Consider the following 15,575-nt stretch of genomic DNA (forward strand, 5'->3'; position numbering starts at 1 on the left):
TTTTTTTGCATACATCTCTTAAACCACTTCTGTTCTGCTCAAACCTACCAAATGTTTATTAGTTTTCAGGATTTTAACCCTTTAAATGCCAGTTTGAAGACATGTTGCCTCTTGTTTTATTAAAAAAAACAACACAGAATATGAGATATTTCCAACATAATACATGATGGAGGGATGTGACATTGTTTTATATCAGAGTCTTTTATATCAAGACATTTCTCAAAACCAGAATATGATCATGGTGACTTTTGAACACTGGAAATAAATCATGTACTCATCCTGGCAGTAGCCCCCGTGGCACTCAAAATTTCCCTGGAATTTTCTAGTTGTTCATTTATATTCTTTTTACAATTCCTATTTTTTAATGCCTATTAAATATGAAAATAAGGAAATGCTTTATTACTTTTCCTGTGACATCCCTGCTCCTCCACAGTTACCTTGTTCAACTTTGTTAAATAAAGTTTTTTACGGGGAAAGAAACTGCTAGAGGAAGTGATGTCACGCCTGGGGACTGTATGCTCTTCTTATTGGCTCTCAGACCTGGGGTCCCCATGAGGGAGGTCTGCATTGGGAATGTTGCAAATCACTGATTTGACTTCTTCATGGTTACAGTGGATTTTTTATTTGATTTCAGCATCAGTTGGATTTAGTACCTTGTTGGTATAGTATTTAACTAACTGAACTATTCAGAAACTGGTTTTCCCATCTGTTTTCTATTGTATTCTGTCACACTTAAGAATAACAACAGTAACTGGCTTTCCACTCCCCAGCAGGGCCAGTGTCTGGCAGTCAGCCTCCCTCTGCCGGCGGAGGCTCTATCTCCACAGCGAACCCTCTGGAGTTCCTGAGGAACCAGCCTCAGTTCCAGCAGATGAGACAGATCATCCAGCAGAACCCAGCCCTCCTACCAGCCCTGCTGCAGCAGCTTGGCAGAGACAACCCACTGCTGCTGCAGGTACAGACGCACCACACTCACTCTGCTGCCATGGGTCTCTGCATTTTAAAAACTGATTACAGAGCAGTGAGAGTCTGTGAGCCCAAGAAATGTTTCTTATGCAGATCATGGGTATTTCTTTAAGAAAGACCCAACATTGAAAGATTGAAGGGCATTTTTGATCACTTTTGTTATTTTCTCATGAACTGCTAAACTTACTTGATTAAGAAAATGTGTATAATAAAAAAATTTAAATCTTCTCCTGAAATTTGAACCCAGTGAAAAATGTTGTTATGAAATAAGAATGTGATATTTTACATGAAAAATGAATTTAGTTCAAATACAAAAGAAACAAATAAGAAGAAATTAAAATATAAGTTTGAGATTGTGAATGATGTAGCTGTGACCAAATACATCTCACGCTAGCGAGGAGGTCAGTTTGCAGTCAGCTGCTCTGGGAGCCTGTACTGTGTATCAGCTGTATGGCAGGATGCATATTGACTGAATGTGTTATTTGCAGCAAATCACGCAGCACCAGGAGCGTTTTGTACAGATGCTGAATGAGCCACGAGGAGGAGACACGGGAGGTGAAGGTGCTGAGGCCCAGGGGTCGCCACACACCAACTACATCCAGGTCACCCCACAGGAGAAGGAGGCCATTGAGAGGGTCAGTCCACCACTAACACTGACAATTACCACTGTCTTTATTACAGTGATGGTTCAGGTTATTAAATGCGGGGTTGTGAGGTACTTATTTATAGTCAGTGCAGTAATAATAATAATGTAATAAACTAGGTCATTGCACAGGTGAGATGTTGGTCCCTGCTTCGGCCTTCCGGCCTGTCGCACCTCCTCCGGTGCCAGTGCGGGCAGCTGCAGGGTCATCAGCTGGAGGCCGCCGTTCACGGATGTTTCGTCCCCTATGCCAGTACATCTCCCGGCGGGGGGGCAGTGGCGTATAGGGACGTCTCCCCGCCACTCCCTGCAACTGCCCTTAATGGGATGTTAGCCCCCATCCACTTTCCTTCCTCCGAAGCCACAGCCAGTAGCTTGCCTTCTCGGCCTCTTCTCCCAACTCTTTCACCGCCTTCCGCAAGCTTGACCCCGTCAACCCAGCTCTGCGGAGCAGTTGGACTGCCGCCTTGCCAACAAAGCCCCTGCTTCCCACCTCCACAGGATGTACCCTGGCTCTCCAGCCAGCCTCTTGGCACTCTGCTGCCAGCTCAGAATACTTGAGGTGTTTCCTCTCGTGGGCTGCTGTCATGCCCTCTTCCCAAGGGATGGTGAGTTCGATCATGTGGACTGCTCTCTCCACTGCAGACCACATGACAATGTCTGGTCTGAGAGTAGTTGTTACGATCTCTCTCGGGAACATCAGCTGTCTTCTTAGGTCTGCCAGCATTTGCCACTCCTTACCTGATCCCAGGATGGTAATTTCCTGTGTGGGTGCTCTGCGCATCTCGCCTGGTTTAACAAAGGCAGCTAGCGCAGGCCTTGTTGTTTCCTGGGTGCGGTTCGCTGCCACCCTACATCCTTCCAGGAGCTCTGCCAACTTGGCTAGCACCTGGTCATGGCGCCATCTAAAGCGCCCCTGGGCCAACGCCACCTTGCATCCTGCCAGAATGTGCTGGAGGCTAGCCTTGGAGGCACTGGACAGCGGACAGCCTACCTCACTCCCGAACCACTGAGTAAGGTTCCGGGGACATGGGAGGATGTTGTACACTGCTCTGATCAGGAAACTCAGCCTGCCTTGTGGAGTCCTCCAGATGTCTGCCCAGCTGATGCATCTCTGCTCAGGAGCCTCCCATCTCATCCAGGCTGCTTGACTGCCCTGAGTTATAGCCTTTATGTGGAAGCGCTCCTGCTCCACTCTGGTGACCTCGTCCACCACCATGGTATTCCGCTGTCTCTTGGTGGCTTTGGACCAGAACTGTCGAGGAGCAGTCCACCCTAGGCCTGAGCGACCTGTCTGGGCCGCCCCCATCACTTCTTTGTATTGCAGGCTGGAGATGGCATTCTCCAGCTCAACAGGTGCTTTCCACTTGCGGCCTGTGCGGATCGGGACTTTTGCACCTCTTATTAAATGGTCAGTGGAGTCCCTCATCTCTAGCACAAGGCGTGTCTTCTCTTGCTTGTACCTGAGACTGATGGACTTCAAAGGGAGCTCCAACATGTTCCATCCAAAGAGGCCAGCATCTGAGAAACAGCGAGGCAATCCCATCCACCTCCCGATGTATCTGTTGGCTAGGCTGTCCATCCTGCTGACCTCTGACATGGGGACCTCGCAGGTCTTCAGAGGCCACATCACACGTTGGTATAGTGTGTGCTGGTAGCACCACACCTTGTGCTTCCCTGGGAGCTGGCTTTGGTCGATCTTCCCCAGCCCCTCGGCAAGTTGTTGTCTGGCCTGCTTCCCCATCTGTCTGTCAGACAAGTCTGCAGTGTACTGCCTCCCCAGGCTCTTGAGTGGCTTTTCAGCAAGCTGTGGAACTGGCTCTCCTCCAGCGACAAAGGTGGTCTTGTCTTGGGGCACTCCTTTCCTTATTGAGAGACTTCTTGATTTTGCTGCCTTTACCTTCATTCTTGCCCATGAGATCAGTTCATCAAACCGCTTAAGAAGTCGCGTTGTACATGGCGCCGTCTGAAGGATGGTCGTGACGTCGTCCATGTAGCTTCTTAGCGGTGGGAGCCTCTCCCCTGATGGTAGCCTGATACCTCCGACAACCTGCCTGGCCCCTCTGAGGATGACTTCGAAGGCTGTCACAAACAGGATGGGGGAGATGGCACATCCTATGGCGATTCCTCGCTCCAGCTGTTGCCATCCCGTTGTACAGCCTTCCAGAAAGCACATGTGCAGATTGTCAAAGTATCTGGCGATGATGTTTCTAACACACATTGGGACATAGAAGAAGTCCAAGGCGAAGTCAATCAGTTTGTGCGGCACTGAACCGTATGCGTTTGCGAGGTCTAGCCACACCACATGCAGGTCCTGCCTCTCCCTCTTCGCCTGTTGGATTTGTTCCCAAATAATGGAGGAGTGCTCAATGCACCCGGGGAAACCAGGGATTCCAACCTTCTGGCAGCTTGTATCTATGTATTCATTTGCCATAAGGAAGTTAGTCATTCTCCTGGCCAGAACAGAGAAGAAAATCTTCCCCTCCACATTGAGCAGGGCGATACTTCTAAACTGGCTGACGGTGCAGGAGTTTTCCTCTTTTGGTATGAACACCCCAAGTGCTTGCTGCCACTCTGCTGGCACCTCCTTGTTCCTCCAAGCTGTTCTCATGAGTCTCCACAGTACCCTCACCACTTGGGGGCAGTTCTTGTATAGCTTGTACGGAAGCCCATTTGGCCCAGGGGCTGATGCTGATCTTGCCTTCTTGATGACAACCTCCACTTCCTGCAACTTGGGTGGGGAGATGTCGAACTGTATGGTTGGTGGGTTTGGGTGTGGGACATGTCCTGGGGGGCCGAGCGGACTGGCTCGCCTGTTGTCGCTGTACTGGCTCTTCATGTAACTCTCCAGCTCCTCCTTGGAAGTGTTTAGCTTTCCCCTCCGCTTCTCATCCAGCAACTGCCATGCATACTTGAATGGATCTCTAAAGAAGCTGGTTCTCTCCTTTTCTTTCTTCTTCCTCCTCCTTCTTATTCTTTCCACTCTACGCAGCCTGGCGAGCTTTTGTCTGAGCTCGTCCCACAGCTCCTTAAGGCCAGCTTTCTCTTCAGGCGTAGCTTTCCGCCAGTTCCGGCGTAGTTGCCGCCTATCTCTGACAAGCTGCTCGATGACCATCCCCCTCCTCCCTTTCCCTGGGGCTGTGGGCAGCTTCTTCTTGACCTCCCCTAACCTCTCCTTGCACTCTTCAAAGACAATCTCACCAAACATTCTGAGCTTGCTCGCTACATCTCCTCGCAATGTCAGTTCCAACACCTGGCTCAGCTCTGCATCCAATTTCTGCCAGTGTGCCCGGTCGCTAGCCTTTGGCCACTTGATCTTACCACGTCTGCTGGCTCCTTTGCTGCTGGTTTTGTGGGCTGTACATCTGGATGGGCCCTCGCCTCCACTGGGGTCCACCTCCCTCACAGGGCTACTTTCAACTACTTCAGCCATCCCGGCACTTTTGGGTCCTGCGGCGCTATATATATAGCACTTTTCTTAACAAAGTTACGAAGTGCTTTACAGAAAGAAAAATGGGAATAAAATAACAGCAATTAAAAACAAAAGAAAAATGAACACATCATAAAACAGAAGTAAGTTATACGAAAATAGAAATTGCCCGTATCGTGGGAAAATAAAACAAGCTTTCTGATAAAATAATATTTTAAGAAGAGTTTTAAAAGATACTAATGATGCTTCCTTTCTGATCTCAGTAGGTCGACTGTCCCACAGTTTTTAATCTCTAACAGCAGAGGCCCGGTCACCTTTAGTCACCAACTGAGACCCAGGAATAACCAGCACAGCACATATGGGGTTAATCAGTCCTTGATATAATTTGGAGCAAGGCCATTTAATGATTTGAAGGTAGTAGATTCAGTTCAGCTCCCAGTTTTTAGAAGCAGCAGGAGCACCGGGACAGAAGCTGAGTGATGAGCTGCTGTGGACGGGTTGATCCACAAAAAATCCTTAAAAAAATACCCACAGAAAAAGGATAATATCAGTTGTGTTTGATTTGGAATATTTTCACTTCATCTGCCGTAAATCGGCCCTTTACTTTGGAACTACATTAGGAATATGGTAGTTCAAGGGTTCACAAACTGTAGTTCCAAATAAACGGCTGATTTACGGCAGATGAAGTGAAAATATTCCAAATAAAACACACACTTAAACTGATATTTTTTTTCTTCTGTGGGCATTTTGTTAGTAGCTAAAATACATTTTTGTGGATGACCCTGTCCACAGCAGATCCCAAAAGTCCCAAAAATGTGACTTAAAGTGAATTGTTTTTTAGATAACTGCACAACATAGCGCTCTCATAAAAGTAGCATAAAAATGGATTTGATAATAGTGAGCTTAAGTACACAAACATATGATAGATAATGTGTTTACATGTATGCATAAGTGTGTGTGCCCAGTAACTGTCCAAGACACAGCTGTACTTGTGTTTTTGTGTGTGTGTAAGTGACAAGAACGTGTGTGTTGTGTTCCAGTTAAAAGCGCTGGGCTTCCCTGAAGGCTTAGTCATCCAGGCTTACTTTGCCTGTGAGAAGAACGAGAACCTGGCTGCCAACTTCCTGCTACAGCAAACATGGGACGATGAGTAACTGGACATCAGCTGACACATCACCAAGACACCAGGTCCACCAGGGATTAACAGGGACAGGAGAGGAAGACAACATTTCTTTTCACACCATGTGACTGTGGTCTGATGATGATGGTGATGATGATGACTATATTGATGATATTGATGATGATGATGATGTTCAAAGTTAGCTGTGCTGCCTCCTCTCCATTCAGCTGTGATGATCATTGTAGGAGCTCACACTGAGCTGTGCCTCACTGCTGCTACATTATTACTGCTGTCGCTTGTGCTGAGTGATCCCACTGATAGAAGTCAATATGCAACAGTCTGCATCACCTTCACAGGCCAACAGGCTTTTATTCAGTTTCCACTGCAGGCGGCTCACAGGTTGCCTGCATGACACGTGTTGAACTTAGACTACTGTACATATACAGAATACACACTACAAGAGTGTATTTCTTGTGAATACAAACATGAGAAAAACAAATTTTCAACATGTGTGTTGACAAACCCTCCATGTTGGATTTACCTGAAAGTGTGATGCAAACTGTCGACTTCACTATTTGAGAGCTAACATTGCTTTATATTAAAGTTCAGGTCTGATCATTTCATTTCTTCTGCTTCTTTTGTCCTTTGAAAAAAAATCCAAAACATGTAAAATATCTCAGACTGAGTCCAAATAGCACAGATGTAATCTTCAGTCTGTCCATGGAAATGAAAAGGCTGCAGACTGAGTATTTGAGATGCTGCTCCCCATTCGTGCCAGAAAAAGAAAAATGAGGTGAAATGTTGCAAATAATTGTTAAGATAATGACTCAAAATTACAACTATTTAAGTCAAAATATGAAATAGTAAGTGATTCTCTCATAATTTTGGCTTTGTAAGTCAAAATTTACTGTCACAAAATTTAGTCTTGGATCACAATCATTATTAATTTGGCCCTAAAATGTAAATATTTTACTTTGTTCATTTTGGCTTACCATGAGTACGTCAAAATAAAACATTTGACTTTTAACAGTGTTTAACTATCTCATCATTTTGACTCAGAAAGTTGAAGTTTTGACTTTTATCTTTTTTTTGGCACAAATAGGATTCCATAGGTAAAGACATTCAGCGTGTCTGGTGTAAGTGAGCGGTTGACTCCACCGCCACAGGTATTAAAACAGTTTGCATATACAATGAATCAGTTGGGCAGTTGCAGAACATTATGATTACTTGTTACCAAGGTTTCGTGTATGTATTTAGTGGGCACATCCAGATGTAGCACTCAGCTTGAATTTATCATTCAGTGTGGAGGGTTTGTTTTGTTAATCTGGAGATTGAAGGTTTTTTTAAGGTTGATTGTGAAGTGCCACAGACTTTGTGAGATAAATTTTTGACTTTTTTTTGTTTTGTTTTAAAGAAAAATGTAGTTGTTTCTCAACATGATCACATATAGTCCACCTCCTACATTCAGGCAATCGGGTTATTTTCAGTTTGTGTCATGTCACATCTTCTATGCATCTTAAAACTGTAACAATTTGAGCCATTGCTCCTTCATGCCTTATTGGTAGTTAAAGACTTGAACACATTTTGTTTTACTGATGTTGTAGTTTACAATATAGTGTTTCAGATATCTCACAGATGAGTGTTGCAGGATTGGTAATCATCATTAGACTTTTAATTATTAATAATTTACTAGTTACAGTTTCAGAAATGGACTCAAAGGAATTGGAATAAGTTCTAGAAGCCAAAACAAAAAACTTGTTTTTTTTTTAGCATTCAGCATGTGCTTTGCTGTACTGGAAATGACTGGAAGTATTGTATCATATTGTACACAGGGTATACAGTATAAACTTTGGGGAAAAAAGGCACTTTACTGTGACTAATGCTGCTGTAGCTGTGAGGGGTTGTTGGTTGCATGAGATTGTTACAGATATTTATAGCATGGCAGTGGGTCAGGACTGATGAAAGCACCAGTATGGTGTTGCTCTGATCGCAGTTTGTCGTTGTTTTGTTTTCTTTTTGGGTTTACAAAAAAATGACTTACAACCTTAAAAACACCAGTTGAGGTTTTGCTGAATAGTTGTGAAAAACTTTTGTTTCACCATTGTGTAAAATAAATGGCTTTTACAAAGTGGGTGAGGTCAGATGATGTTTTTATCATCAATCACGTTTTCACTGTCAGGTTGTTTTAGCTGTTGTAGACAGGCAGTCAGAGTGTAGACAACATCAATTCAGTCTTTTCAGTCAATTATGCCTATAAACATTTTTTTTTAAACAAATGCAGCTCCAACAAACAAGAGCCATATATCTGGATTTGTCAATCCAGATGTTTTTGGACAACAACATGACTGAAAAGTGAACCAGTTTAAAGTGTAAAATGATTACGCTGCACTGAAGAGTTTACCCTACCGAAGCGTAATGTGTTCACTTAAGAAAAAAAAATTCTGCTCTGTTTTTCTGAATTAACCTGATCATTATCCTTATCTGAATTATTTTGTTAATTCAAAAAAACAGGATTTAAAAAATTTTTTTTTTTAAACATTCTCTAAAAAGTCCTCTGTTTTTCATATCAGAAATCAGTTTTTCTGAGTTGAGATAATTATCTTATCTTAATCTTATCTCAATTATCTTAATTCAGATATCAGAAATCTGACAAGATAATAATCTCAGAATTCTAAGATAATCATGTCCTAAATTCAGAAAAACAGCAGGATTTTCTTTTCTATTTGTTATTTTTTTTAAGAAAACTAAAAAAAAATCCAGTTTTTCTGTATTAACAAGATAATGATCAAGATTTCTGGGATCATTAACTCGTTAATTCATATATCAGAAATCTGTTTTTCTGACTGATGAGATAATCGTATCATTGATTCAGAAGAAGAAAACTTTTCTCTAAAAAAATCTTGTTTTTCTGAATAATTCAGATATGAGATAGTCTATCAGAAACTGGTTTTTCAGAATAATTCAGAAAAACAGCACTCTGAAGTGAGTACATTACGCTTATGTAGTTACCCTAAATAAGAGCCACATGTTGTTTGAAGAAATGATCAAGCAAACTTTTTAAGAAAAATGAAGTTAGATGTTTAAAGGGGTTTCTGTTTCCGGACTGTGAGCTCTGCTTTGTCCGCCAGGGGGAGTGTTGCCCTCGAGAGGGAGGGTGGGTGCGTTCCCGCAGCAACAGGGAAGATGGCAGCTCTCACATCTCTAACCCAGGTAAAGATGCAGCAATTTATGACTCTTCACTAACAATAATATTAAGATAATTAATAGCATGACACAGTATGTCTCATTCGTGACAACTCATTTTAATTTTACTCTGAACGAAACACGAACTCGCTCTGAAATGCAGCAAGAATAAGGCAGTCAGCTGGTCGGAGAAGGCCCATTGCAGTAACATTACCGTTAGGTAGCGGGCTTGTTAGCCTCCAGCTGGTTCTAGCTAGCCATGTAGCAACTTATCTACGACATTACATACAGATAACTTACTAATTGTAAATTTGAAAATAATAAGCGCCGTGGACTCTGTACGTGCAGAGGCCAGTATGTGTATGTATACGTGACAAAGCATCAGAAACTGATAACGCTCAGCCCCTAAGCTAGCAAACGTTGGCTAGCCTAGCCTTGATGCCAAGTAGTGAGAGAGGATGGGGCTGAACGCTGCTGAGGCTGGAGGACTGGAGGGCAGGCCGTACAGTACACACACTGTACACTGAACTCTGATTCATGATGCTAATGTGAGTTCTAGTCTTACTGGTACAGTTCACTAGTGGAAAAGTGAATGTGAAGGCTGATGGCGATTGTCTACGTTAGCGCAGCAGTCATTTAATATGGTGATGCAGCTGGACTCAGACATCCAGTTCATTGATTGTGAACATCAGAGTTCAGTCGCTCTGTCAGCAAAACCGAAATGAGCTTAAACGAATATTTAAATGAGCCACACGTGAATACACTGATCAGGAGTTAAGTTAATAACATTATCTTTCTGCCACAGTTGTCGAGTGGGAACCCTGTATATGAGAACTTTTACAGACAGGTAAGTGTATAAATCAATGCATATAACTTGTAATAACTCTTTATAACTGATAAAAGAGATGAATTAAGATAAGATGTACCTTCATTGATCCGCCACAGAGGAAATTCAAATTTGACACAGCAGTACTAAAGAGTAGCAGCACAACAGGAAATGTAGTAACAAATAAAATAAGAATATAAACAGAATCTAGAATAAATAAGATACATTAGAAATACTTTATACAATAACAATGTCCAATGCTATGTAGGCTGTTATGTACATGTGCAATATAGAAATAAAAAAGTAAGTGGTTGTTGCAGTTTGCCACCAATTCTTTTGTAATATGCAGATATGAATCGTAGACTGTGGGTATGTAAAAATGAAAGACAGATCACATGATTGTGAGAGAGAAAATGAAAATGGAAGCATGTCATGATGCACTCACACTGCTACATGTGTGTGTTTGTTTTGAGGTGGATCCTGGGAACACAGGGAGGGTTGGACCAACAGAAGCTGCCTTGTTCTTAAAGAAGTCTGGGCTCCCTGACATTACATTGGGGAAGGTAGGTTTGTTTTCTGTGGTATCAATGTTACATCACACACAGCTGCACAGGTATGTTTGTTTCGTAAATTATTGCTGCAGCTTGTAGATCTTTATTGTTCTTACTGAAGTTGTTGATTGTCAGGGACTGAAGGTCAGCCTCTGGTCTGTGGTTATGTTGGTCTGTGTCTGTGAAAGGTGAACATTCCAGTGCTGCTGGTGTGTATGTGTACACTACTTTACAGGAGTATGTCCTGACATCTTTGCAGACCTTATATGCGTAGGACATTGATATTTGGCTCATTGGACAACTTGTAATCAGATGAAAATGGATGAACAGAACAGATGAAATGACTATGATGAAGCTATGATGTAGAGCTATGTAATGAGTTGGTGAAGAGCAGATCATATTGTATTTACAGCTTGTTTTGCTGCCATATCTGGCAAAAAAAATCAATTATTACAGCTTCAAACTTGAGCACAGTTGCCGTGTTATATTTTGTGATGTTGTAATTTGTGAAGTTAAAGGTAGGAGAAATCTAGCTGCGATGGTGGGCCATGAAAAAAAAGTCCATAAAGTTTTTACCAGCCCTCTCTGTGTTCAGGGTGCGCATGAGAATGTGCAGTGTATATGTATGTGTGGTGGGCTCACTGGCCAATCACAATATGTAGTATGTAATGTTAATTTGTAAATTATTTCATTTGGAACATATTTAAGCATGCACAATTATTTGATTTTTGATTTCAGAATCAGAAATCCTTTATTATACCCTTTCTACACCAAAATTAGAGGATAAAAGCGTGTTTTTTAAACATGAGTAAACCTGCTAATAAAAGCTGATTGACCCCTCTTCCACTGCCGGTCAGTTTGTCTGTCTGTTTGGGCTGAGGACACACACAACTGCAAGGAGTGATGTCATCACATGCACTTACAGAGCACACACACAGAGTGAGCTGTTAGCTGTAGTGCAAACTGGTAAAACAGATCTGTCATGTCTCATCCTCAGGTTGTTGCTCCTGTCAGTGTCAGAGCCTCCATGTGAGACGCTTTGATCTGTCATTGTGTTTTTAAAACTTTTAAATCTCAACTTTATTGCCGGACAAAGCAGCGTTTTTTTTTGCTGGAGCCCACTGCGTTGCCTTCCGACTGGCCTCATCTGCTTTTTTCACATGGGGCTGAAGTTGTTAAGCCAGCGTGAGGCAGGCCTGCTGTAAGAGGTGTCTTAGTGTGTGTTAAAGTCTAAATATGTAAACAGCATGTAAACAAAGATTTGACAGATGAATCTTATTTTTAAACTGTGAAAACTAAGACAGTAGTGGTAGTAGTGGACTGTTTGAATCTTAATTATCATCGTCATCCTCCATCTTTGGCTTTTATTTTCAGTCTTGTGTTACATGCCTGCAAATCAAGGACTGTAATGGATTAGCTCTGCAGTTTCACTGTTGTTTTACTGGCTCTGCAGAGATGTGCATTGTGTGTCAAGCTGTCCAATCACAGGTCTTAGTTTGTGACAATGATGAGCACTAGCTGCTGCTGCTAGGGAGGAGACCAGCAGATTGTTGTTGATGCCATCACAGTCACATTGTTGACAATAGACTGAAGGATCACTGTGTGAGTTTTTTGATGAGTTTTCAGTTTAAATAAACATGGCTGTGTTAAATTGTGGTGAGTGTGACATTATACAAATCAAACATAGATTCACTGGTTGTTTTGAAGGAGACGAGACGGAGTGTCTTCAGAGCAAACTTTACATGAACGTGCTAACGCTCGCCAATATCAGGCTTTTGTCTTCAACCTGCATTGACTCAAATGACTCTGCAGTAGTCTCAGGTGTTTATCAGCCCCAGCTCTAAACAGCATTGATGTAAACATAACACCTGGGTGAACATGCTAACTTTCACCCCTTCTCTGTGCTGTGACATCTTTCAGAGAACAAACACTGTAAACACACCTGTCACCTGTCCAGCACGGTGCTGTTAAACCATAAACACTACAGCTACACCTTCCTCTGAGAGCAGCCCAGAGATAAGTTTTAAAAACACATAATCACCGACACAGAGGCTCAGACACTGACAGGAGCACCAACCCAGGCACGAGACACAACATTTTACCAGTCTGCATGGCAGCTAACAGCTCACTGTCTGGATCTGAGAAGATATTCCTCCCTTGTGTGTGTGTGTGTGCGCGCATGTGTGTGTGTGTGTGTGTGTGTGTGTGTGTGTGTTTGTGTTATCCATAATGTGTGATGACTGCAGTTGTGAGTCTGTGTCCTGTCAGTCTGAACAGACTCATCTGGCATTGTGAAAGGAGTTAATCACCTTTTTACCTGTGTTTTAAAAATGCTCTAATTTTGGTATAAAAAGGTTTTTTTGAGCATCACTGATCATTCCTGTCTCTGCGCTCATCCAAAGTGTACAGCAGCAGTAGCAGTCAAAAGCTGAACAGGACCTTTCAGAGGTTCAGAGATATGATGCTGATGTGTATTCTTTCTTCCTGTTGTGTTCCTTGTAAATTGACTTTCTCTTGAACAAATGTAATAAGTTGTAATCAGTTAAAACATTACAGGGACATGAATGCAAAGACACTGACATGATTACTCCAGACACACACACACACACATGTACGTCCCTCCACAGGAAGTGATTGATGACAGTGATAGCAGCACAAGCTCCTCCACTGGATTTATAATTGTAACTTGGGTCATCCATTTCTAGTATTAATTTGTTTCACTTTTCCGGTTTTTGTTTTTTGTTAAAGAGGTGACCTGGTGACATCACTAGTTAAGCTGTCTTATTTGGACTGTCAGTCCCACTTTACACACTGATTGGTGTGAGGTGTGAGGAGGAGAGACAGCAGTAACATTTGAACCTGTCTGTCCACTTGACCTGCACCATATGAGGAAATGTGATGTCTTTTAACACTGTTCAGTATTGCCATGAAGATATGTCATGTTGAACTGTCAGTTAACTAGATAATATTCATATAAATAACATGAAAACACTGGGTGAAGCTGAATGAAGAACACAAAGGTCACTATCTGTTGTCTCCTCAGCTTAATGTTTGCGCACTGTGGTTATGTAAAACAACCTGGATGGGAGAAGTTAAAAATGTGTTTTTTCTAAGTGTTTAAATCTTGTTGAACAGGTGTAGGGTTGAAGGACACTGGTTGGCTTTTTACTTGCAAAGGTTTTGATGACACTTTCAGCAATATGACGGTAGTTGTTTTTGTGAAAACCCTGTGTGAATGCCTGGTGCCTGTAAATACTATGATTTTTCTAATTATAGTAGTAGTTTCAGTCTTTTGCGATGGTTTATTGCACATGTTCATATCATGATGACAACTCTTTCTGATTCTTCACACAAAGACTGCCTTCACTTTTCACATGAACAAGCACATGCAGTGCCATGAATGTCTGTGAGCAGAGAGTCAGAAAATCTGCACTGATAATCACATTTGTATGATTCATCACTTCCACTCCCTGTCTGTAATAGAAGCCTTTTCAAACTAGAGTATTATTTATTTTCATACCCCAGCCTTCATGTTGTTGAAGAGATTTGGAGCAGAGAGAAAAATATGCAATAAATAAATAGATAAAATAAAAAGATAAAGATATGGGATACATAGATGGAGCTGCAGAGGACTGTTCAGACATTCCTCCCTGCTGGAGGAGAACATGGGTTAAATGAACAAATTAGACTTCAACCAGTTTGTTTGTTTTTATAGGTTTACTATGATTTTGTTCTGGTAGTTATCAACTAGCTTACAGTTCAGTGCATTTTAATATTTTGGAAAAGGTTAGCTTGTCAGCCCAAATTACATGAGATTAGAAAAATGTAAGAAACACCCCCCAAGTTCAAGATGAGTCATCAAAAGCATTTGTAGGTTTTACAGGAAAAGGAAAAAAAAGCATTTTGATATAAAAATCCTCAAAAAATGATTTTTGTTACATAATTGAACAATTTACACAGGAACAATTCACGCTTGGAAAATGTATTGTTCATCTGACGGAGTCTGTAAAGTTGTTTGTGTATCTTGTTTTCTTGTTTTTCAGATCTGGGATTTGGCTGATCCTGATGGCAAAGGTTACCTGGACAAACAGGTGAGTCCTCATCCACTGCTCTGTCTGTGATGATGTGCTATGCCGACTTCACATAGACAAGTCAACAAAAAGAGGATGTAATTACATTACTTTGGACTCTGATCACCAGATAAAATACTTTGTATTAGTAATAAAGCCTCTGAACTAGCTAATGCTAGCATGTCCAGCTACGGCAAACATTAACTTGTGCAGGCAAAGATAGAGAATATTTTTCTTTTTCTTAAATAAGAATATTGTTCCATATGTTAGGTAGAGAATGACATAGGTGATGGGCACCACTGTGTTGTCTCTTTAAGGGGTTTTATGTGGCTCTGCGGCTGGTGGCCTGTGCTCAGAGTGGACAGGAAGTCAGTTCCTCCAGCCTCAACCTCACAGTCCCTCCTCCCAAGTTTGTGAGTGTCACTTCATCATTAAAGCTCAAACCAATCAAATCAATCCATGTATTTTAACATTACAATCATTATACTTGTTATGCACAAAAACAGTTTCTGTTATTTTTTTATTCAGCCATGTGTCAACTCTGAGTATGATCAGTATGAGAGAAGGAAATGTGTTTAATCCTGACAGTGCTGTTACAGCCATCTTTGTTTGTCTGATTTCAGAAGGACACCAGTAGTCCGTCTCTCAGCACAGCTTCTGCTTCCTCTGAACTACACTGGGCTGTCAGGGTGTGTTCACACACACACACACACACACACGCACAAACACACACACACACACACACACACACACACACACACACACACACACACACACACATATTGG

The 15,575-nt window shown here is 42.0% G+C and overlaps 2 protein-coding genes across 6 annotated transcripts in view; both read left to right on the top strand.

Moving 5' to 3' along the window:
* rad23ab (RAD23 homolog A, nucleotide excision repair protein b) overlaps nt 1–8,290 on the top strand; it is an 18,694-nt gene extending 10,404 nt beyond the window's left edge. For 2 of the 3 annotated variants that reach the window (XM_023428858.2, XM_023428861.2), the window contains 3 exons: nt 771–955; nt 1,455–1,601; nt 6,080–8,290. In XM_023428858.2, coding sequence (XP_023284626.1) covers nt 771–955; nt 1,455–1,601; nt 6,080–6,193 — 446 coding nt within the window. In that variant the 3' untranslated portion in view covers nt 6,194–8,290. The remainder of the gene's footprint in view (nt 1–770; nt 956–1,454; nt 1,602–6,079) is intronic. The other variant, XM_023428860.2, reaches the window with a different exon arrangement.
* A 1,020-nt stretch (nt 8,291–9,310) lies between these two features.
* Nucleotides 9,311–15,575, top strand: part of eps15l1a (epidermal growth factor receptor pathway substrate 15-like 1a) — a 50,586-nt gene continuing 44,321 nt past the window's right edge. For all 3 annotated transcript variants that reach the window (XM_023428853.2, XM_087179963.1, XM_087179962.1), the window contains exons 1-6: nt 9,311–9,369; nt 10,148–10,189; nt 10,642–10,731; nt 14,763–14,810; nt 15,107–15,202; nt 15,413–15,478. In XM_023428853.2, the coding sequence (XP_023284621.1) occupies nt 9,343–9,369; nt 10,148–10,189; nt 10,642–10,731; nt 14,763–14,810; nt 15,107–15,202; nt 15,413–15,478 (369 nt within the window). In that variant the 5' untranslated portion in view covers nt 9,311–9,342. The remainder of the gene's footprint in view (nt 9,370–10,147; nt 10,190–10,641; nt 10,732–14,762; nt 14,811–15,106; nt 15,203–15,412; nt 15,479–15,575) is intronic.

This window comes from Seriola lalandi, unplaced genomic scaffold, assembly GCF_002814215.2.
Source record: "Seriola lalandi dorsalis isolate HSWRI2012SDOR001 ecotype SW California unplaced genomic scaffold, Sedor1 jcf7180002054885, whole genome shotgun sequence".
NCBI classification, from domain to species: Eukaryota; Metazoa; Chordata; class Actinopteri; order Carangiformes; family Carangidae; genus Seriola; species Seriola lalandi.